Source organism: Megalobrama amblycephala, linkage group LG22 (genome assembly GCF_018812025.1).
Source record: "Megalobrama amblycephala isolate DHTTF-2021 linkage group LG22, ASM1881202v1, whole genome shotgun sequence".
NCBI lineage: Eukaryota > Metazoa > Chordata > Actinopteri > Cypriniformes > Xenocyprididae > Megalobrama > Megalobrama amblycephala.
Genome location: NC_063065.1, coordinates 32,264,837 through 32,289,662, shown reverse-complemented (window position 1 = coordinate 32,289,662; position 24,826 = coordinate 32,264,837). Strand labels below are relative to the sequence as shown.

General features: G+C 36.7%; 1 protein-coding gene across 4 annotated transcripts in view; it reads right to left on the bottom strand.

Moving 5' to 3' along the window:
• The window catches only part of dipk2ab (divergent protein kinase domain 2Ab), a 50,329-nt gene extending 27,982 nt beyond the window's left edge, over positions 1–22,347 (bottom strand). Inside the window, exons 1-4 of one of the 4 annotated variants that reach the window (XM_048174050.1) lie at positions 22,222–22,347; positions 14,551–15,123; positions 14,083–14,184; positions 5,206–6,089 (exon numbers count right to left, since the gene is read on the bottom strand). In XM_048174050.1, the coding sequence (XP_048030007.1) occupies positions 5,206–5,859 (654 nt within the window). In that variant the 5' untranslated portion in view covers positions 5,860–6,089; positions 14,083–14,184; positions 14,551–15,123; positions 22,222–22,347. The remainder of the gene's footprint in view (positions 1–5,205; positions 6,090–14,082; positions 14,185–14,550; positions 15,124–22,221) is intronic. The other 3 variants (XM_048174049.1, XM_048174052.1, XM_048174051.1) reach the window with 3 other exon arrangements.
• Between the last annotated feature and the right edge of the window lie 2,479 nt (positions 22,348–24,826).

The window sequence follows — 24,826 nt, the reverse complement described above, 5'->3', positions numbered from 1 at the left end:
ATACATCAATGTTTTCAAACTCTGGTGCTCATGATAGATCTGTCTTTAAATATGTAATTCCTACAAAACAATTCCTCTATGAAGAACCCAAACAGGTATTATTATCCAACTGTAATGCTCTATACCAGAGTTGGACAACTCTGACCCTCAAGATCCACTTTCCTGAAGAGTTTAACAATCTAATCAAGGTAATCAGGATTTCATTGACTTTGATCCATACACATGCAAACTCTTGAGACCAGAAACGCAAACGCATGCAAAGAAGTTTCACATTTTAGAGAGTTCTTGGGAATTCGTATCACGTGAAGACGTGTGACCAAAGACTGAATCATCACATTTTTTGCAAAGTGGAATAATTTTTTTTTACTTTAAATTAGGGTTGTCAAAAGTACTTCGGTACCAAGTCGGTACTGAATTTTTGAAAATTTGATGATACCAGCATATCTGTAGTACCAGATATACAGAGTACTGGGTATATTCGGTACCCACTGATAGGACAAGAGTGAAGCACAATGCTTTGTTTACATAAGAATTAATAGGTTAGCAATTAAATGTTAAATCGCAGCCATGGAAACATTTAGATTCATGACGAATGAGAGAGGTACGTAAATTTAAGTAGGGCTGCACAACGATTAATCGCGATTAATCGTTTGCAAAATAAAAGTCTGTGTTTATGTAATAAATGTGTGTGTTCTGTGTATAATAATTATGTATATATAAATACACACACATACATATGTATATTTAAGAAAAATGTTTATAATATAAAATATATTTAAATATATATTTTTATTTTTATTTATACATGCATATATTTCTTAAATTTATACATGTATGTGTGTGTATTTATATATACATAATTATTATACACAGAACACACACACATTTATTACGTAAACATAGACTTTTATTTTGCAAACGATTAATTGTTGTGCAGCCCTAAATTTAAGCTTTCTCAGCTTTGTATTCTGTTTTGTGAATTGCGATCCGGTCACCCAATTATTAGCAAATTTAACAATATTCTATAGTTATTCCACTGGACATAGAATCCCTTGTTTCTTTTCCCAAATCTTCACTTATGTCTCACCCATTTTCGCAGGGGTTTATAAATGTTTCTTCCTTTGGTTCACTTTTAATAAGGCCTATTATATTCATATTCTTAAAATAGAAAAAAAACACTGCAAGACAGCAATCTTTTTGTTTGCACATCAAATTATATTTAACACAGTTTGTGCTTGTTATTAGACTTGATAAAGCATGTCGAGTTTATTTGTATAGCGCGTTTCACACATGCCAGTGATTTTAGTTTTGCTTTCTCTAGCAGCGCAAAAATCAAACATAGCCTAAATGTCTTGCCACTGTGGAAGACAAAACTCACTCTTCAGATTACCATCATAAATAGTAAACATTTAAATGTAATATTTATAAAAAAAAGTAGTAAAATAGTTCCAACAGATTTTGCTGTGGTAGAAATTGGTAGGCCTACCAAGAACCGTAAAAATTGTAATGATATTGCTTATACCGAATACTAGAATTTTGGTACCATGACAACCCTACTTTAAATGTTTTAAAAAAGAAACTGTAGAGTGTGATGTCACATTACAACCGTTCAAGTGTCCATGCAAATTTTGCAGGCTCAAAGTCTAGTGTGACCGCAGCTTTACTAGAAAGTCACAGGCAGATGAATTTGATCAGAGTTGGAGCTAAACTCTACAAGAAGTTGCCCAGCCCTAGTCAATACTACGCATTCAGAAAACAATGTGCAAACGCAGTGGCTTAAACAACATCAGCTCATTGGCAATTGCCTGGTTATGTCTGAAACCCTTTCATGTTGTTTTTTAAGCTCTCTTATTTAAAAAAAAAAGGCCCTGCCCTCATTTGACTCCACAATCCAGAGGGAGCTTTCGGAAGTAGCGTTTTGCCATTTTTTCTCCAGCTGAACTCACAAAATATGTCAGGTGCAGGGAGGAGTGTCTCGACAAGCGCCCGTTCTGAAGGCGAGTGCTGCACCCTTGACTGCGTTAACCCCACAGGCCTGTCATGTCCTGTTGTCAAGCTGGCTGAGCAGGCAGAGCCTATGCTAACGCGGGGGCTGTTAACAAAGTACCATGCTCCTGGCTAAATTTGAGCAAGGTCACCTAAACCAGCCTCTACATCTATCGGACATGACCTCATGCATCACAGCTTCACAGACAGAAGATAAAATGCAGGGAACGCTGGCTCATGAAAGTGTGAATTAATAACCGTCTCTGCAAAGAATGTGGGTCACAGAATCTCTTCAACCGTCTCAAGAATTCAGCAGAGAACAAAGCATAATGCTGTTTTAAAGGTTAAAATTTGGCTGGTTGAAAGAGGAAAATTTTATAGTTTATGTGAATAGTGTAAAATAAACACAATGGTTGGCTTCAGCATTTCATGGCAGGACTTTTAAAACAAAGGCCTTACATATCACATGCTATTCATTATTTCTGGCCATCATATTGGTTTCTAAAAATATTTATTCCTTTGGGACGAATTTCTTTCCACGTGACTAGCAGCACCATGATTTCGGCGGACAGAAAAGGAGAGCGTGTTGTGGGCCAACCTTACAACAGTGCTGAGGATTGGTTTCCACTGCCGGTTTCTCACACAGCTGAGAGAAAGAGCCGCTTTAGTGCCAGAAACCTCACAGTAGATTGGAAACTAAAGCAGTGGTGAATTGCATCATGGCATTTTACAAAAATACAAAGTAGGAGTGAGAAGCTTTGTGAGAGAAAAACAAGTTCTGCTCGAATTCATTCTCAGAAAATGAGGTGATTTTGGACTGTAGCACGTGAAGGCACCAGGAGACCAATCTCATTATGTTTATTCAGCCATGCTCACTCTCTGCGTAATTCATAAACGTGCATTTATTATGCACAGTACAGACAGATGACTAAACACCGCTACTGGCGGTTTCTGACGTTTTTAGTGCACGAGATTGTCCTGTTTATTGTTGCCAGTATGCAGGAGCATAGCTCTTGAAGCTCCGCCCTCTTCTTGAAAGGGGGCAGGGAGCACCAGTTCATTTGCATGTAAAGGGACATACAAAAACAGCACATTTGCCCATCCCCAAAAAGTGCCAATTTTAACATGCTATAAAAATTATCTGTTTTTTGAGCTAAAACTTCACACACACTTTAGGGACTAGGGCTGGGACAATAAATCGATGCACCACTCGTTATTTGAGATTTTCCAAATGCACCGCAATTCTTTCTCGAATCGATTCTGAGCTTAGTTTTTAACAGCAGATGGCGCTCTAGGCTAGTTTTTAACCGCACACTCAAATGCTCATGAAGAAGAGCACCCGTGCATTCGGCTGAGTCTGAGAATGTACTTGCACCTCAGAATGCTTGTATGACGTGAAATTCATTTAAACAGCCCACTGTAATTCGCTTCAACCTTTTCAAACTTTATGAATGATTATTTTATAGAAGGTTCAAGTGGTGCATGTAAGCAAATAGAGTATGGCTTTTTCTAAAGCATGCAGTGCCATCTGCTGTTAAAAACTAAGCTCAGAATCGATTCAAGAGAGAATCGTAATGCATTTGGAAAATCTCAGAATCGATCCAGAATCATTTCTCAATTCGCGATGCATCTATTTATTGTCCCAGCCCTGCTGGGAACATCAGAGACTTATTTTACATCTTGTAAAAAGGGGCATAATAGGAGCTTCCTTATAGTTTATCTATTATGAAACTGTTTGCCAAGCTTTTAAAGCAGCTTCCGCAACCTCGTATATTAATGAATTATTAAATATGTTAATTCTGATCTGATACCATCACTGTACCACAACAGTAGGTTTTGTAAAGAGAGAAGCTTCTACTTGAAACAACAATGAAACTCTAGCCTTATAAAACAAAAAAAGCATCTTTTCCGGCTTGGTATACACTCTGCATAGCTGCCATTAATTCTTTATGAGCTGGTGCACAACCACTCATTTCCTTCTGTTCCTGAAACATTATGGTGTTTCTTGTGTAAGGAACAGCCAAAGGCACTAAACCACCCTTCAGGGTCTCCCGGAAGCTCCCCTGGTGCTTGAAGAGTTCAGGTTATTCAGTACTTCCAAGGGGAAGGATTCCCCATGCCAACGGTTCACAAGTTCAGCACAGAATGAACTATTTATGAGCACTGAAAAACATGCAGGAACAGCTCAAACAGAATAATGACGGGCCTAAACAGAGACAGACAGAAGGAGATGTCGTCCTGGAAGTGGACCTGGGATTAGATTAAAAATCACAGGGTGCTTTGAACTGATATGTAATGGCATTATGAACTTGATGTAATTATCTAGATAGCAGAAAGAAAGAGGGGCAGTGCCGAAGCAGCAACAGAGAGTGAGAAAAACAGATAGACAAAGGAGGAGGGTGCCGAATGACAGGGACCACACACAACTAATCAGATTTTATAGATTGGGATGATCTCCCCTTTGTCTAGCAAACGCCAGAGGGTGTCAGGAACTTGTGATAGATTAGAGGTCAGCAAGACACTGAATGTCTTCACAGGGCTTGTGTTACTTTGTTGTTCTGGGCATTTACCAGCTGCGGTCAATGACAAGTGAAATTGAAATTGATCGCCCAATCGTAAATCAGTATTGAAAAGTGGTCAGATAGTGGCCCTTATTATCATTGCCATGTCAAAATGGGAAGTACCATGGTCTATCAGAAGAGAATACACTGATATGAAGGCTAAAATGGTACAATGACAGTGAGATACCTTTTAACTGTGCTATTCTGCAAGGCAGATTTTGTGATACCTTTAAACTCTGTCCTCAAGCATAGTTGTGAACATTAACAGTTTTCAGTTTTTAAATAATTAAAAATTCAAGGCAAGACAAATCCATCAGATTTGGACTATAAGGCTGCAATTAAACACTTCCCAATTGAGGTCCTCCCAGATTACAGGGGCAGGACTTCAAACTCGAGAATTGTGGCTTAAAAAATAAGATGCAGCCAGGAATGGAAACACAGAGGCAGGGAAAGTAGCACACCCTACAATTTACAGTGGCATTTTTTTTAGCCTATTTGCAGACCACCAAACTGACAGGTTCCATTCCGCTGGCAGAATTATCAAGGGCAGTTCAAGAGCATACATTAAGATCTGGCTTTTATAACACAGACAATATATCACAGGCCTAGGGAGTCTGTCAAAGAGAGATGGGTTAATAGACAACATGAAAAACCCTACCTGAAGCACTAGGGGCTCCGGATTGAAAGCCAAAGTCATCAACAGCTGCATCCGTTCTGTGTCTTTAAGGTTCTTGAGAAGGAAGCTTCCAGAGTCTTTTGTCTCAGCGTACCTCCTGACTATTCTGTCCAGCAGTCTTTGGGACGGACAATGAACAAGATCTGACCAGCCTTCCACAACGTCTGGAGTTAGGAGTCTGACATCCCCATTAAGTCGGGCAAACTCAGTCTTGTACATGGCCTGGATGAGATCGCAACGAGGCCGACCTGTTGCCCGCTTGCAAATCTTCTGGTCGATATCGGCAAGTTCTTGGTTGGAACCCAACCGCTTGAGTACGATCCTCCGCGTACCCTCACGAGGCTCCCCGTACTGGGCGAAGAAAACGTTTTTCACATTGAAGACATCCAGGAAGCGAAGGCGACCCCATGTCTCGAAAGATATTTGTCCATTCATGAACTTGCGACACCAACTGGTGCCAAAGCAGGCTGGGCACTTGTTGAGGTTGATGAACCTTCGGTCGGTGAGTTCGTTCTTTTGGAATGAGGCGAAGAGGTTGTGCGTGTTCATCAGCAAGATGACAAACAGCCCCAAGACAAAGAGAAGCTTCAGACACCGGTACAAACGGCCAAGCTTGAGAGGGAGGAAGCGCAGCATGTTCGTGCACTGGCCAGTCAGGGCAGGGGTAAAGGGTAAAGGGGGAAAGGGCAATGAATAGTGTCAGGGACAGGACTCAATGGATCCCCATCACTGGTGCCGACTCATCACCTGGACTTTCCATAGGGGGAGAAACAAGCAGAGTCCCCCCTTGCAAGTGCTTGCTGGGCTAAGACATTCTCATAGCCATTGCTCTGGAGTGCACCGTGCCAATGCACTTAAAAGCTTGCCTGCAAAAAAGCACACAGAAACATCAAACATATTACATTAAGTTGAATTTTACCAAGGCTACAGCACGGAACAAAAAAGACAACTTTACACTATTTGAACAGCTACTTTCCATTTCTCCTAACCTGAAATTTCTCCTTTCCTAAGATATAAACCTCTAAGCAAAACCAAGATTGTGTGTTGTTTCAAAATGTTTAACAAATTGGAAATGTTCAAGTCATTTGAGCGAATGCATTGCTTTCCGAACTGTAACGAGATGGATTTCTGCCAGACCAATAAACGGCGAGACACTCTGTACCAGACTGTGCTGGCTCATATTTCCCTCAGAATAACTCCTAACAACTACGGATAAAAATAACGTGGATTTTAAAAATATCAGTGTTTAAAAAGTGTGCAAACATTAAGAAAGCAAGCCTCTTTGAAACAACGTTAAAGAAATAGTCTATAATACTGCTCGTCAACAATAAAAGCAAATGCTCTAACACCTGCAAATCAAGTTAGGCTCTTTCTACTTTCAAACAGATGCACTCCTCTGTGTATTACCAGAAGAGTCGTGCTGAGCGTAGTTTAACCTTTGATCAGAGTTGCCCTGGTAAGTTTTAAATCTCTCTTTGAAGATTTCTCTTTGAAAAAGCCTGGTGTCACCAAGGAAATGTGGGGAGGTGAAGCAGCGCTGTATAGAGCACCATGCGAATGCATCGAACACAGGGGTGTCACTGATACTGATGAAGCACATCAACATCCGTGCAAATCAGGCATATGACGCAGACACCTGCATGTGGTGCTATGCTAATATTCAGTCACTATTATGCTATGGTAAAACAGGCTGCTACATTGCATTACCACCATGCCGGAAATCAGACCCTTAGCATCAAATTCTTTATATGGCCGCTTACCATGCAAATGGGCCATTTTCAATTAAAGCTCATTACACCATGCCTATTAAAAGCAATGGCTTTCGAGAGCTCTGCTCATTAGTAGACGAGTCAGTGTGATTAGCGAGCATGTTGACGAATTTCTGTGCATTTTAATTGACCTAGTGAGATCTGAGTTGCTGGGGGGTGGAAGAGAAAATCTACACCAGAAATTATAACTCGTATCAGTTCTGAAACATCCTTATCAGACAGTAGTGTTTAAGGGCAAATCTAACTAAACCATGTCATATTTTTACTCAAAATCAAAGACACTAAGATGCAAATAAATTGTAATTTGCATTGGTTAGTGCCAATAGGATTGGCCTTTTGACATCTGACAATTAAGAACATATTTTCTGCAAATGCTCACTGCCTGGATGTTTAACTTTTGATGTTATTTATTTGCAAATCTCATTTTCATCTCAAAACATTGTGAAACATTTTAATAGTGCTAAAAATAGGCTTCATTTTTATGGAACAAAATATGTTTTTTTTTTAATCCACAAAGATCCCATGACATTATTTGAAAAGCACAGTTTCTTTCCTTGCTGAGAGGGACATATTGAAGCCAAAAGGCTTTACTGCATCACAGCCATGAACCACAAGTACAATCTTGTGTTTTGGACATGTGGTATATATTCATGTTCCACAGGCATGGACATCGGACAGATATAACTGCAGACTATGATGAGAACAAGACATAAGTGGAGGGAAAGATTGATTTAGCACGCAAATAGTACCAATTAAGGGGTGGACACCTGGGAAGTAACTCATCTGGAATGCAGCGAAAGGAAGAGGCTAACACAGATCTAGATAAGAAGAATGTGCATACTGCTTATTACAGAGGACGAGATTTACTGAACGTTCATAAAACAACTGAACACGATATGATCTCTGCGTGCCATTTAACAGAATGACATCCCCGGTTTTTCACTCACTGAGCAGAGACAAAGATAAACTGTGTGCATTTTTCTTCCGGAAAAATGAGGCAGTCAAGGAAAGCCGTGCTCCATGTGATGCACCGCCGTTGGTTTGAGTACAGATTGGCAGAGCGAAAGCAAACAAGCTTCACTGCACGGGCTGACTGCTTCACACCGAACCAGATTAAAGAGTTCTCGCTCCAGCAGTCAAGTCTATGTCCACCCACAGTCACGGAAACTCAATCATAATATTTCAAGAGGCAGGGGCCTCTTTTAAATGAATGACATGTTGAAAGGTTTGGTGGGGAAAACTAAAGCACTTCGCAAAGGTTCCTGCTGATTCTTTCACTTTGACATTTATAGGGCTCATTTCAGACTTCAGTAGGATAAGCCTGTGGGGGTATGATTCAGATCAAGTCTCACGCAAACCGAAAATGACAGCGGAATTTGATTTTACTTCTCTCAAATATCCTTACAAGGCTTCCAAATGGTTTATGTCACTCTGGTAAATGACCAACTTCTCATATTTCAAGCTGAATGCCACTAAAAGCCTTAATACGCTAACACACAAAAATAATCCCAAACCGTGGGTATGTGTTTCCCAGTGGGTTTTTCTATCTCCAAGAGGAGATTTATCTTGCTTTGTTAAACTCACAAAACAGAAAATTACAAATTTAAAATAAACTAAAATCACAATTTTCCCTTTTTGTAGTTAAAGGGTTAGTTCACCCAAAAATGAAAATTATGTCATTAATTACTCACCCTCATGTTGTTCCAAACCATTAAAACATGTGTTCATCTTCGGAACACAAATGAAGATCTTTTTAAAGAAATCTGAGAGCTTTCTGTCCCTCCATTGACAGTCAATGCAACTACTACTTTCAAGGCCCAGAAAGGCAGTAAAGGCATCATTAAAGTATTCCATGTGACTCCAGTGATTTAACTTCAATTTTATGAAGCGACGCGAGTGCCTTGTTTGTGCAAAAAATTTACCACTTTATTTACAAAATATTAATCTCCAATGCTCGTTCACAATAGCACCATGACACATGCGTGATGTGTTGACATGAAAGCACACGTTGTTACGTGAATGTGCTTTGGAGATTAATATTTTGTAAAGAAAGTGGTAAATTATGTTTTTTGTTTGTTTGTTTGTTTTTTGCACAAACATAGCCTTGTGTCACTTCATAAAATTGAGGTTAAACCAGTAAAGTCAAATGGATGTCTTCAGTCTAAAAAGTAATACAGGGGACCTATTAACACAACTTAAAAAAAAATGCATGGTTGCAACTAAATAATTCTTATTTATCGTTTTAATTAAACCTTTTAAGTTACGATTATTTTGTTGACATAATAATGATCATTACATCAACTTAATATCATTTGTAATTTAAACAAATTTATGCATTAATTGGCTTTTTTTTTTTTTTTAAATACATTGTAGTAATTTAATGAAATTATGTCTTGATAACTTGCATGCTTTGCGTTAGACTGGATAAGGAGAATAAATGTTGAAATTGTGTGTTAATTTATTTGTTTTTAAGACCTGTTAGTGTTTAATGCTGTTATGTTTGACATTTAAAAGAGTTTCTGTAATGTTGAAGTTTTTGTGGTTATCATTGTGCTGAAGAGTAGATGCATGAAGTAATGTCAGTGACAAGTAATATCTTACTTGTTCGTTAAATATACATGTTAAATCTGTTGATTTGAACTGGATAAGATTAATTGGTTCCAGGGCTACAACTCTGCTAGTTGGAGCAACTTAATTTTTTTGAGTAATCAACTTTATGCTACAAATTAAGTTCCTCTAACTCAATATGGCTTGCTGGTTGAACGTAAATTCACTCAAAAAAATTGATGCAAACTGTTGCATTATTTATTTTTTTGTTGTTGTTGAGCCAACACCTTATTTTCAGAGTGACCTTTCTGAGGCTTGAAAGTGGTTGCATAGGCAGTCAATGGAAGGACAGAAATCTCCGATTTCATCAAAAAGATCTTCATTTGTGTTCTGAAGATAAAAGTCTTACAGGTTTGGAACGACATGAGGGTGAGTAATTAATGACAGAATTTTCATTTGTGGGTGAACTAACCCATTAATGTGACATCAAAACTGACCCTATGTACTTTCTTAATCGGTGAATAATATTATTCCAAATGTATGCAATGGACACTTCACAATCCAATCAATTCTTAATGGATAAAATGATGTCCCACAGCTAAACCCTTCTTTTTTTTCTCATGGATTAGCCAGTTTCACACTGAAGTTGGTAAAATTACTGAGGTAAAATTAGTTACACATAGCAAATTACACTGCCACAAGTCACATTGACTTTAAGGCAACTTGAAAACTGCACGACTTTATGGGTATCGCCTATATGAAGACACTGTGCAGCTTGCTCAATTAATGACAATGCTGAATGATTTTCTCATTTATGGTTTGGTTAATTAAAATGTAATTGAGCCATAATAATGGGGCTTTGGAGGTACACAAGACAACAAGTTTAGGAAACAATAATCAGTCCGTTCACAAACAGACACATTCACTCTAACTTCACTGATGAAATGTTTGTTTCCAACAAACCTCATCCTTCCCATGGGCCTCAGTTTTGAATTACCACTCCATTACCCATAAAGTATCTCCTCTCTCTCACCCCCCGCTCAGACGGGATAGGAAAATAGGAAGCCCAGGCCTGAAGGCCCTGAACACCGCTTAACACCAAAAAGCAGCTCAGAGTGAGCCAAAACAAAGGGTTGAACAGTATCTTAGAAGAGTCAGCGCACATAAACAAACCGGCTCCGAGGAGAACAGATAATGAGCCAGCACTGGATTTTGCTCCCGATATATGCTACATTATGAATCTAGCGATGAATATATTTATTTTCCCCTTGAAGTCAGTGTAAAATCCAAATTGACTCTTTACTTTTAAATCACATTCCTGGTTATATTGTGAATGATACATCAGTGCATATTAGTCCAAGTAAAATGAATGCTTCTCTTCAGAATCATAATGAGGATCCGCCCTCTGAAACTTTTTTGGCTGACATCACTAAACCCTCTTACTTTTTAAACCCCTCCTTTCTTCAATCACCTGGACCTATTCTGGTATAGAACACCCTCTTTTCACATTCCAATGGGATAAAATCAAGTGCTTTGTTGTTGTTTTTTACTTAATATTGAGTTTCATTCTCAGAAAAATAAGATAACTGAGAGCAAATGCCGTTTCATGTTGATCAAGTTTCCTAAAGACTATAGTGTCACAATACTTCCTTGTTTTGCTAGTTGAGACAAGCAATAGGTGTTGAAACAGATGTCTTAAGACAGGTAGAACTCGTTTAAAATGTCAAAAATGCTAAATGTGATAAGTCCATGAACCAGTTCATTTCAGTGTATCAATTCAAAATTTTGATTCAGTAGAACTCAATATTGACTAAGTTTTTCACGTTTAAAGGATTAGTTCACTTTCAAATTAATTTCCTGATAATTTACTCACCTAAGATGTTCAGGTCTTTCTTTCTTCAGTCGAAAAGAAATGAAGGTTTTTGATGAAAACATTCCAGGATTATTCTCCTTAAAGTGGACTTCAATGGAGCCCAAATGGTTGAAGGTCAAAATTGCAGTTTACAGCGATCCCAGATGAGAAATAAGGGTCTTATCTAGAGAAACCATTGCTTATTTTCTAAAAAAAATAAAAAATAAAAATGTTATATGTTTTAACAATAAATGCTCATCTTGAACTAGCTCTCTTCTTCTTCTCTATTAGAATTCCGGCAGTGTAGACTCTGCTAAGTGTATTACTGCCCTCCTCAGGTCAAAGTTTGAACTAAATTGTCATATACAATATGCTAGTGCAAGTATATAACAATTAGTTCAAACTTTGACCTGTGGAGGGCAGTAATACACTTAGCAGTGTCTACACTGCTGAAATTCAAATAGAGAAGAAGAAGAAGAGAGCTAGTTCAAGATGAGCATTTATGGTTAAAAAATATATAATTTATTTATGTAAGAAAATGGCCGATGGTTTCTCTAGATAAGACTCTTATTCCTCGTCTGGTAAAGTTTAAAGCTCTTTGAAGCTGCACTGAAACTGTAATTTTGACCTTCAACCGTTTGGTGCCCATTGAAGTCCACTATAAGGAGAAAAATCCTGAAATGTTTTCATCAAAAACCTTCATTTCTTTTTGACTGACGAAAGAAAGACACGGACATCTAGGATGACATGGGGTGAGTGAATTATCAGGAAATTTTAATTTGAAAGTGAACTAATCCTTTAAATGTTTTAGAAAAATATGTAGGTGGGTCAATGATGTGACTGGTCTTTTTTTTTTTTTTTTTTTTTTTGTCCAAAAGGCCTTAATAATAATAAAAAACAAAGATATGACATCCAAAACTATGTAAGGTAGTACAACTAGCTCTCATTTATTGAATCCAAAAGGTTTTAATTATATTTTGTTTCATATAACGGTATTTTAAAGATTTTGAAGTGTCAAAAAGGTCATTCGGTTTAACCGTCCAAAGGCCAATACAGCCATTTCATTTGTGATTAAAACATCTTAAAATGTAATAAATGTATACGTTTTATTTTGGCATGATTTTATAACATCATATATCAACATAGTGCAAAATGGTATTAAAATTATGTGTAGAAGTCGTTGCTTTGTTATGGGAAAGAATGTCCGGAAAAATTAATTTCATTGATGGCATTCGGAGTAACCAATATAAAGGGACCATTTTGGATCAGTATCATGTGACAGGATGTGACATCATTCAGACACCTGTAAAGGACCACATGGTCATGAAGCAAAGTGAATAACTCTCTCTTAAGTATTTGAAAAATTCATGTTTTCACTTGTTCATACGCATGTCCCGAAACATCAGGTCAAAAGCTGAAGAGTTTGAAAACTTTTTCTTTCTTTTTTTTCAGCCAAGCTCTAATCCATATTACTTTGAGACTGTACGGAGTGCATTTTGTTAACTTTATTCCCATTACATTAAGCATTTCACAATGGCCTTGTCATTAGCGTCGCACATGCTGAGCTGCAGGCGCTCGGGTGAAGAACTGCAGTTGCCAAGGTTATCGACTGCAGGAGTCAATAATGTTTGATCACAAAAACAGTCATCCACAACTGAGCCGCCTCAGTCCAGCAACCCGCGCAGACAATGATGAATGGAAACAAATTTCCTTTCACACAATAACAAATAAAAACCACTCTACATTAATGATTAACCACATTCTCATTCAAAAAATGACACCTGAATCTTAAGCTCAATGATGTGGTTATGACACCTCTAGCTTCTCTAAAGGCTTTCGTTCTTGATATTTTTAAAGCAACTCCCAGAGAAATAACACTAATCCAAATGTAAGCAAGTTCTTTAGGCAAATGAGTGTATTGTACAGAGACAATCGAACAAATGCTACAGTTTAATCCGACACAATGTGTGCCTTGTGTTCACAATTACCCCTTTTTTCTGTCAGCCACCAACATGAAGTCTTCACTTCATTAGGAGGGTGAATGAAAACTCACATTTATAAAGGCTTGACGCCTTGTTTTTCATATTGAGGGTTACGCAAGATGCATATCTTTAGAAAAAAAGGCTTAATAAAATGTCTAACAATGAGTTTGGTGTTGTGAGCTGCGGTTTATCATGCAGGTGTGGCTTTCTCACTCTCGGTGTCCTGACAAATGAATGATCAGGTTACAATAGAACTTCTCAAACAGAGGCTTGCTTTTAGGGGGGAAAAAAATAAAAATAATATATGTGTCCTCACAATGTAAATGCAATTAAAATGATTTTAAACAGCATTTTGTTTGACAGTCTTGTTTATTAATACTTTTTGTCAAGACTACTGTTAATTTGTCAGACGGTAGGATCACTTAAAACTAACTAGTGAACTTAAAAGACATTTAAAAACCATGTTAAAACTTGATATTAAAACCAGTTACAACCTAAAATCTTTATACTCTTGTCCCGTTTAACAGGATAAATGCAACATTTACCCATACGTTTGAAAAGTCCTGGCTTGATCGATAAGTGTACGTGTGTTAATGCTTAGTAAATCACATTATAATCCAGAGATCTTTCAGACTGCTCTGAGGTCAGCAGCTGAATCCTATCATGTTATTTCAAGTGTCAGATCAGTGCCAAGAAATCTGAAACCTACTTCATGATCTCCTGAGCTCTGCTGTTTCTGAATACAAGATGAGAGCAAGACATGATGGGTACATCAGTGTCTGTGTTATAAGTCTTCAATTAGACTTTCATTCTGCGTAACAAGAAAAGAAAAGACATTTTATTTTACAACATGGTCTCCTACAGCTTTAAACCAATGCATTTCTATGACTTTTCAGGCGTTTCTGATGTATTTGCATTGGATATTACACTCTTCTAGTCGACATGCATGCTCTATAGCAATACTAAATCACAAAAGAAGAAATTCCCATGTCTTTTCCAAGACATTTTTTTTTTTTTTAGGTTTTCCATGACTTGAAAATAGAAAAATGCAGATTGTGTCAAGAAACAAGAGTTTTTGTATTAATTAAATTCACTACAACTAAGAAACGAAACGCAAACTGACTGAACGCCAGGCGTCTCAACAGGACAGTGAAGGGGAAAAAAGCTGGAAACAAACCTGAGAGAGTTTCTTCAGTCAGTCCTGCAGGAGCGAGTCTCTGGATCGGTTACTCTGAATCATTGTTCAGGCTGGAGCGCTCGCGCTGCTGTTACTCTGTAGCGCGCGTCAAACGCTCCGATAAAAGACACACGAAAAACAACATTGTATCCCAGACGCTCAGCGGCTCACATACTCACATCAGACAAACTCAGATGCTCTTTCCATTAGGAGATCAGCCAGTTAGCAACCTAGCGAGAGACATAAGCAGTGGTCAAGCCTCTAATTCTCAGTCTCTTATATGAATCAGTCGTTTATATGTGCAAGACTTCTGAATCTCATCCCGAGCTGCTGAGAGCAAGAGTTTGATCGAGCGCGGTCTCCACACACACACTACTGCTGATCTCCAGCACTAACACCGAGCCACAGCAACCGACTCTTTCCAACATCTAGCAGGCAGTATTTACGACGTCCTTCATCGCTTTACGTTATTGGTTTGAGGGCGTTGTCATGGCGCCCGCTCCCGCCTCCCCTTACGCGCAGCACTGTCCTCTTTTTCCATGATAGGTGAATATCGCTTTGCTCTAGTCTAGTCTAAATAAATTAATAAAATATATTATTATATGCAATACAAAATAAAAACATGAAATAAAAAAAACAATAGGCTGATATGAATATAATGCATATTTAATTATGGAGAAGATTAATTAGAAAGAAAGAAAGAAAGAAAGAAAGAAAGAAAGAAAGAAAGAAAGAAAGAAAGAAAGAAAGATTTCGGTTCTTATTTTTTATGGAATATTGCTGTGTTTATTATAAATTATTTATACATGCACATCTTTTTTTTTTTAATTCATGTACCCTCGTATTCTTTAATCAAACTGATTAAATAATCATTTCCCCCTCCGACATCTCTTCTCTTCTCCTTAAAACAAGCTGTCACTCACGTGAGATCACCATCCAATCAATTCCGAGTGGACAAATTCAAGCCCCGCCCTACATTTGTTCTTGTTCGAGAAGCCGCTTCACTCAGATATACATCACAATAGAGAAGAAAAGACTATCGCAGCTTCGTGTCCATGCCAACTTTAATTAAAGATTTTTTTTGTGTGTGTGTGTGCGTGTGTGTGTGTGTGTGTGTGTGTGTGTGTGTGTGTGTGTGTGTGTGTGTGTGTGTCACTGGGGTTATTGGTCGGATTGCGAAGAAACGGGAGCTTCTTTTGGCAAATCACCCAACCGAGTGTCACTTCTGAGTCGTGCCCTGAAATCCGTTTTCTCACAAATGGTGTCTGTAAAAGCATGTGGCCATATTCCTTAAGGACGACTGTGGGCCAAAGCCTGGAGAGCCAGTGGATGATCTGGACTCGTTCCCAAAAACACACACTCATCTGCTGAAACAGGGGAAGAGGAGAAGAACCTGCACTGAATTATTAATGATATTACAAGCAACAAGCATATTTTGTCTCTGTATGACGCTGTTAATCACATTTAATCTTAAAAACATATTTAGACAAATATTTTAGCTTGGAATCACACACAGGAATAACAGGAACATATGATGTTAATACTCCACACTAAATGACACTTCAATAAAAATAAATAAATAAAAATAATACCTTTGGAGTGGAAGCAGTGAGAATGTATACAGATGGTGGTTCCACTGATGAAAGTTCATGTTGAAATGATCATGAACGACAGGGACAAAATTACAGCAACAAGATTTTAAAAGGAAATCCTTCTTCAGTACCGATGAGGGAAAATGTTTGCATGTGCTGCCACCTTGTGGCAAATGAATAAAAAAGACATTTTTATGTGGGCATGATGTATTAAAAATGTGGACACAAAATATTTGATCTATCTATCATGATTAGATAGATAGATAGATAGATAGATAGATAGATAGATAGATAGATAGATAGATAGATAGATAGATAGATAGATAGATAGATAGATAGATAGATAGATAGATAGATAGATAGATAGATAGATAGATAGATTCAAGCAGTTTGTATTGATTTTGCAGTTTTATTTGAGCACAGAAGATAATAGCAGCACCTACCAAAAAAAATAATCTTTTCTTGATGGTTTTCCTGAGCTGTCTGAACGTCTGAACTGTCTGGATGTTACCCTTTTAAACTGCATATTTTCCAAATATGGAATCCTGAGGGGTCTGTATTGAAAAACATTATTTCACTTGCTGGCATTTTTCCTGTGCCACTTAATTAACTTTTGCTCTTTCTCGTCTCTCTTCTTTCTGAGAGGTATGTTAATGTCAAGAGCCTGCTAATATCAAATGTAAGTATAATACTATTTTCTTCACAAGCGATATTTATTTTGATTGCATGTAAAATGATTGCATGTAAAAATTTATTATAGTTTAAATTGATATTAAACACACTTAGCTGAACTTTAGAGTGCTTTTTTTTTCACTTTTAAAAATAAAGGGTTTTTAAAGTGATTGCATAGAAGAACCATTTTTGGTTCCCCAAAGAGCCTTTTACTTAACGGTTCTTTAAAGAACCAGTGTGAAGAGCATTTTATAACATCTAAAGAACCTTTTACCACTATAAAGAAGCTTTTGTCCAATAGAAAGGTTCCATGGATGTTATTCTTCGTGGAACCATGGATGCAAATAAAGAACCTTTATTTTTAAGAATTAAGTAGAACATCTTTATTTAATTTCAAACTTCTGTTGTCTTTGAAAGATGTTTAAAGTATGCTGCAAAACATACTGACAATCATTTATGTAAACTAAAATATACTTGTATGTCATGTATTTAAATGTACTTGTAATTACACATAATGATTGTAATGATGAAGTTGCGATTTAGTTCATTTAAAAATATAAGTATGCTTTATTAAAACATCATGATATAACAGGGACTTTAAATAAATATATATATAATTTTAAGATTATAAGAATTAAGTGCAATTAAGTGCACTTCTTTTTCACAAGGCACTAACTTCTAAAAAATATTTAGGGCAAAATGGTTGGTTGTGGTGAAAATGACACCAGAACTGAACTATAAATCAAATTAATCCGTTTATGTTTATGCTTACATTACTGTATTCACAATATTATAGTTTAATAAATATAATTATTTAATATTTATGATGTTTTTTTCATAATTTAACATTCAAAGTCTTTGTCTAGAACAAGGGTTAAAATTAAAAGGCATTTGAAATAAAATGTAAAAATAAATTATGAAAGAACAAAGAAAAAAAAGTTTTTTTAATCATGCTTTCATAATTTATTTCAAATGCCTTTTAATTTAATTTAATAAATATAATCATGAGTTTATCTTTGGCTTCGGGCACTTTTATGCTCTGAAGGTGATCTTTATCAAAACTAACAGGTTTCAACATTTTTCATTTGATTAGGGGTTTTTGATTTGATTTGATGGGGTTTTGGAGATTAATTCATACAATACATGATTATAAAGCAAATGTTCTTCTTTTCTATCATAAAATAAACACACCCATCCAGTTCATGAATCAGCAAAGAAAAATGTCACTTTCTTTCAATAAAAATGTAAATGTTTCTCATTCAGAGCTCTTCAGAATCAAGCAGTTTTACGGTCCTGATGTAAACTCATTCTCACAGTTTAAGGTGCATTGCTCACTTCCCTTCGGCTGGCCTCTCTAACAAGGGCTGAGTGTTCAGGTCAGCTGGTTCAAAGCGCTCTCAAAGACGCCACCAATTACTCAGAACGAATGCTTAGCCCCAGTAAGCACGCTTCATTTAAGCTTTTATTGCGGGAGACTGAGAAGGAACAATGAACTTGGCATATTCTAAACGACAGCGTTAAAATCTTCATTAATCGTCTGCTTTTCTCTCACATTGGGGTATGGGGGTGCTATTAGGTGTGTCCTGGCTGCTTAAATCTTGAAGTCATTAGGCCTAAGGACAGGAAGAGTGGGATTTTATCGCACCATCAACACCACTGTATGCAGGGCGTAATATTTGGTAACTGATTAAATTTACCTTGTTTCAAAAAGACAATTAAGCAAACCTCTCATGATCCAGTGTGCTTTCTAATATTAAAGCCATATTCTGCTCAGAAATTTTAAAGAATCTTCAGTGCTGCTCTTTTCCACTCTTTTTCAAATTTGAATGAGATCTCTTGTGAAAAATACATTCACTTTAGCATACTTTTAAAAAGAATACTTATTTTGGAATTAATATACTTTAAAAGAAGTTATACTTTGTAATGTTTACAGACACTTAATTGCATGTTAATCACAACAAAATGAAAATGTTTTATAGTTTAAATTTATTTTAATTGTACTTAGTTGATCTAAAAAGTACAAGTTCCAATCTTTATATGTAATTTCATATACAGTGCACAGCATAAATGAGTACACACCCCTCTGAAACTTCTGAAAATCAGCAATTACTCAATTGAGGACATGTTAGGGTTCTTTAGAGATATAATGTTCCAGCAAGTCTGCTTAATCAATTACTAAAGAAGCATGTCAAAATGATTCAGGAAAATAAGATTTTCTTATCAAGGTGATAAAATGTTGTGTAGCAAAAATGAGTACACCCTCCTAAAAGTTACTAAATAAAACAAAATAAAAATGTTATGGTGTAAATTTAAGGCAATGTTTGATCAACAGGTAAGTATGCTGAACCAAAACATTTAAAGAGAAGTCATTTCTTGACAATTAAAATGAAGGCCTGATTATGTCACAAGTCCATTTTGAATTTCTTACTTTTGCTGTATTTTCACACTTAAAACAATGATTTGGTAATCCTCTTATACCACTGTCCTCTATCTGTGCTAAGAGGACAGTGGTATAAGAGGATCTACCTGAAATCAGTTCGCTTTTAAGTGCTTCCATTGTTGTCAGCATTAAGTCTGAGAACGATTCAAAATGGACTTGTGACATAATCAGGCCTTCATTTTAAGCTTTCATTTAGGGATGAGGGATTTTTTTGCTAGACAAAGAGCAGGAGAAATACCAAGCGAGTGTCTCAGAGCCAGTAAAAGCTATGAAAAGAGTGAGTGTTTATCTCACAGAGTAAGATGCAGCCTGCAGAAATGACATGCACTGGAACTACCTACTGTAGCCAAAGCACAATAAAGTCAGTTAGCCATTTCCAAAGCCCATATTTACAAAATATAGATTCTGGGAATCAATACTCTTGGTCTCATTGGATCTAACAGCATCCAAAATGTTCTGGTGTTGCTAGAGGAGGAGTGCAGTGAGAAGTTGTCCTGGTTCCCACAGTAAAGTTCAGTGGTAGTAAAGCTCTTATATAGGGATGTCTGAGTGCTGAAGGTGTGAGGGAGTTGTGCTTTATCAATGCTGGTCATGAATTCCCACACCACTGTGTAATTTAATACACAAACCTGAAACAGAAGATGTTACCCTTTCCTCATTCCCTGCATTGTTGGGCATTTTTTCAACATGACAATGAGGATATGCATTCTCCCAGGGTGAAAAACCTTCTGTGGACATGTATTGAACTCAGTCTTAACACTCTTGAGTGCCTGTGGGGGATTCTGTAGAGACGAGTTGAGCAACACTCCCCATTAAAGATCAGGGCATTTAAGGAGCTCATCATCCAGGAGTTAAACAGGACTGATGTGACAATTTGTCATGAACTTGTACACTCCGTGCCAAGAAGGGTCAGAGCAGTATAATTCAAAGTTATGGAGGGCATACTAAGTGCTAGAATATTATACATTTGTTGAATTAAATCTAGGGTGTACTCATTTCTGCAATCCTTAATTTAAACAAAATTGCCTAATTTACGTATTTTATGGCTATTAATGACATATATTTCTCAGTTTTTATTATGTATATGTTTAATACATTTTAGTTTTGTCATATTTCCATGAATTGTAGTAGAGATCATAAAGAAAATACATCTTTTGAATTTGTTCAGAGGAGTGTACTCATTTATGCTGTGCACTGTACAGGGCTTGACATTAAAGGTGCCCTAGAACTTTTTTTTAAAAAGATGTAATATAAGTCTAAGGTGTCCCCTGAATGCGTCTGTGAAGTTTCAGCATCAAAATACCCCATAGATTTTTTTATTCATTTTTTTCATTTTCTGCCTATTTTGGGGCATCATTATAAATGCGCCGATTCAGGGCTACTGGCCCTTTAATTCTCGTGCTCTCCGCACCACAGGAGCTCGTGCTTGCCTTGAACAGTGCATTAAACAAAGTTTACACAACTAATATAACCCTCAAATGGATCTTTACAAAGTGTTCATCATGCATGCGGCATGCATGCGTCGGATTATGTGAGTATTGTATACTGTTATATTGTTTACATTCTGATTCTTGAATGAATTTGAGGCTGTGATCCGTGGCTAACGGCTAATGCTACACTGTTGGAGAGATTTATAAAGAATGAAGTTGTGTTTATGCATTATACAGACTGCAAGAGTTTAAAAATGAAAATAGCGAACGGCTCTCTTGTCTCCGTGAATACAGTAAGAAACGATGGTAACTTTAACCACATTTAACAGTACATTAGCAACATGCTAACGAAACATTTAGAAAGACAATTTACAAATATCACTAAAAATATCATGTTAATCATGGATCATGTCAGTTATTATTGCTCCATCTGCTATTTTTCGCTATTGTTCTTGCTTGCTTACCTAGTCTGATTGATTCACCTGTGCAGATCCAGACGTTAATACTGGCTGCCCTTGTCTAATGCCTTTTATAATGTTGGGAAACATGAGCTGGCATATGCATAATATCGGGGGCGTCCATATTAATGATCCCGACTGTTACGTAACAGTCGGTGTTATGTTGAGATTCGCCTGTTCTTCGGAGGTCTTTTAAACAAATGAGATTTATATAAAAAGGAGGAAACAATGGAGTTTGAGACTCACTGTATGTCATTTCCATGTACTGAACTCTTGTTATTTAACAATGCCAAGATAAATTCAATTTTTCATTCGAGGGCACCTTTAATTTAAACAAAATTGCCTAATTTACTTATTTTATGGCTATTAATGACATATATTTCTCAGTTTTTATTATGTATATGTTTAATACATTTTAGTTTTGGCATATTTCCATGAATTGTAGTAGTGATCATGAAGAAAATACATCTTTTGAATTTGTTCAGAGGATGTGTACTCATTTATGCTGTGCACTGTATAATTCTATACAGGGCTTGACATTAACATCTGCCAACTCCGCCAAATGCGTGTGTATTTCAGCAGTGGCGTGTAATGCAGTCACTCCCAGCCACTTCGGTTTCAAGTGTAATCTTTTAAAAAGGCATCTGAAATAATAAACTAAGTGCAATGCAGTGTTGTCAAAAATATCGATTTTTCGATAATATCTATGCTTCCAATACTCATTTTCCACAGAATAAAATCTAAAAGTAATGTGTTGGCTCAACAAACAGAGTTTGCATCATTTTTTTTTTTTATGACAACTGAGTGAATTTACATCCCACCAACAAGCTACATTGAGTTAGAGGAACTTAATTTGTAACATAAAATGTTTTAAGTTGATTACTCAACAAAATTAAGTTCCTCCAACTACCTTGTAGCTCTAGAACCAATTAATCTTATCTATTTCAGTTCAAATCAACAGCTATCATATCGTATGCTAACAAAACTTATTTACCATGTACATTTAATGAACAAGTAAGATATTACTTAATGTCTCTGACATTAGCGCAGTCATTGCTTAGTGTTAATGTAGTGTTTACCTTTATTGGACCAGTTCGAAGGAAGAGACAAAAGCCTGAGGTGGAGATGAGACTATCAATGTTCTTTATTGTTGATCAGTAGAGTTGAGTGGAAGCAGAAAAGAAGAAGAAAAGTCTTTCTCTAAGTCTCTCGATCTTTATATAGTATGTGGGTGTTATGCAAGCAGACAGTTCTTGGTTCCCGTTCTTCGCCTCTGACAGCAAAACAGGAAACAGGTCTTGCAAATTGCGTTGTCTGAAAAGGGACTCTAGACCTTTAGCCCTTTAGTAAGATACAGGAAAAATAAAATAGATATAGACAAATAGTACATTCCCACACTTTTATGTATCAGAGGTAACCACAAAAACTTCAACATTACAGAAACTCTTTTAACCCTCTGGTCCTCTTCGTTTAGGGGTCACACTGGGCTTCTTCTGTTTATTTTGCACTCTTGATAGTTTAGTGTGTCACCCCTTCAATGCTGAGCACTTTTTTCTGCACAGCGGCTGAATTATAGTTTGTACTGCCAAGGGTTTTTGTATTTTTTCATATTTTCCATTAATTTCCTATGTTGTGAGTATTTTTTACGACCCTTTAATATATCCGAATCATGTCCATGATTTTTTTGTGTGTTCACATAGCTAATGCGACAAAAGTCACCAAGTTACATCCCATTCCGATGAAGCAAAAAAAATGTATTTATATATATACTGTACTGTATATATATAACCAGCATGGGTTTGGAGCAACATGAACATGAGCATATAACAGAATTTTTATTTTTTTGGTGAACTGTTCCTTTAGGAATGATTGTGTTTGTTGTCTATTGGTCATTGGAATGGTTTGCGTCGGGCTCTGTGCCATATGGATCACAGTAATTGTGAAAAGTAATTTGTGTTCAATTGAATAACGTTTGCGTGCTAATATTATCCATTTACGCTTCTGGCAGCTGTTACGCTTTCGACGGCTGACTGCACACAGGCCTGAAGGAAATGGGATGCTGCATGTCCAGATTAGTGTTTTTCCCCACAGGACAATCCCTGTCCCCGAATCAGACGGCCCATTCACGCCTTCCTTGCCAGTTTCATTTAACCACACCAAATTATTAGTATAACAATTTTTAGCAAAGTGTGATGAGCTTTGAGCAAGGCTTGCATTTATTTATTTATTTTGTTTTGTTTTTGTTTTTTTATGCCAGGTTCCATACACCCAAAGAAACAATGTTAACTGTATTACTGCAGATAAGCTTTCATGATGTTTCATGTTCAGTAGTGGACAGTAGAGTCATAGGGCCATATCATACACCCGGTGCAATGCAGAACCAGGCACGAAGCTAGTGTTTTTTGCTAGTTTCAGCCCATGCAGTTATAATTTTCACATCCAGAACCATGTTGTTTAAAAAGCAAATGCCCTCACGCCCATCTGTTCACCCATGGGTGTGCTGGTCTGAAAATGAGGTGTGTTCAGGTGCGTTGTTGGCGTATTGCTATTTTGAGGAACTGAAAATGACTGTGCCATTGACCAACAAAAAACAACTTTTTTGTTATTTAAAGTGCGCGTTAGAAATATCCGCCTATAGGCGGGTGCACAACGCGCGTACACTTTGCTTATTACACATGCAGCAGCACACAAACATGCCAAATATTAAAAATAAAGGGATTACAATGTAAAAGATTATTATAGTGTACATAAAGATAAAAATGCTTTGGTGGAATCCGGCTTGTTTATTGCATGTTACGCCCAAAACACACCCATGACTCATTAAGAGAATAGATACAAGCCTTTTGGACCATGTGCAGACCATTTTTCCTGTCATTAAACTAGCAAAAGTGGATTCTGACATGTCCTAAGTGCAGCATGCGCTTCAGACCATGCGCTTAGATCATTAAACTATGGCCCAAAAAGTCTAAGAAATTCATTTAAAACCTGATTAAGGAACCTTAATCAGGTTTTAACTCTTTTAAAACTCTCTTTGCCTGCCACACAAAATACTAAGGCATTCAAAATTATTTTTATTTGCTCAATGCAACTTTTTACTCAACTTGTTTTCCTCTTTAAAATTGTATTATTTATAAATAATAAAACAAATTTGCACTTTTACTCAGCAAACACGCATCTAATTTGATCAAAATGAAGTAAAGACATTTATAATACAAAAGATTTCTATTTCAAATAAATTTTCTGTTAATCGAAGAATCCTGAAAAAAATTGTATCATAGTTTCCCCAAAAATATTACAGAAGCACAACTGTTTTCAACACTGATAATCATAATCATGTTTCTTGATCATCAAATCATCATATTAGAATGATTTCTGAAGGATCATGTGACACTGAAGACTGGAGTAATGATGCTGAAAATTCAGCTTTGCTCACTGGATATAAATTACAGTTTAACATAAACTAAAATACACAGTTGGGATATTTCTTAATATGCATTTATGCAAGATTTCCACTGTTTCCACTGACCAATTTAAATGAATTTTGTAAATATAAACAAATTTTGATTTTGATGGCTGCAACACACAACAAAACAGTTGGGACAGAGGCAAAATAAAAGTGAAAAGACTATAGAATATCCGAATTAAACTGTTTTCCATGTGAAACAGGTGAATTGGTAATAGGTG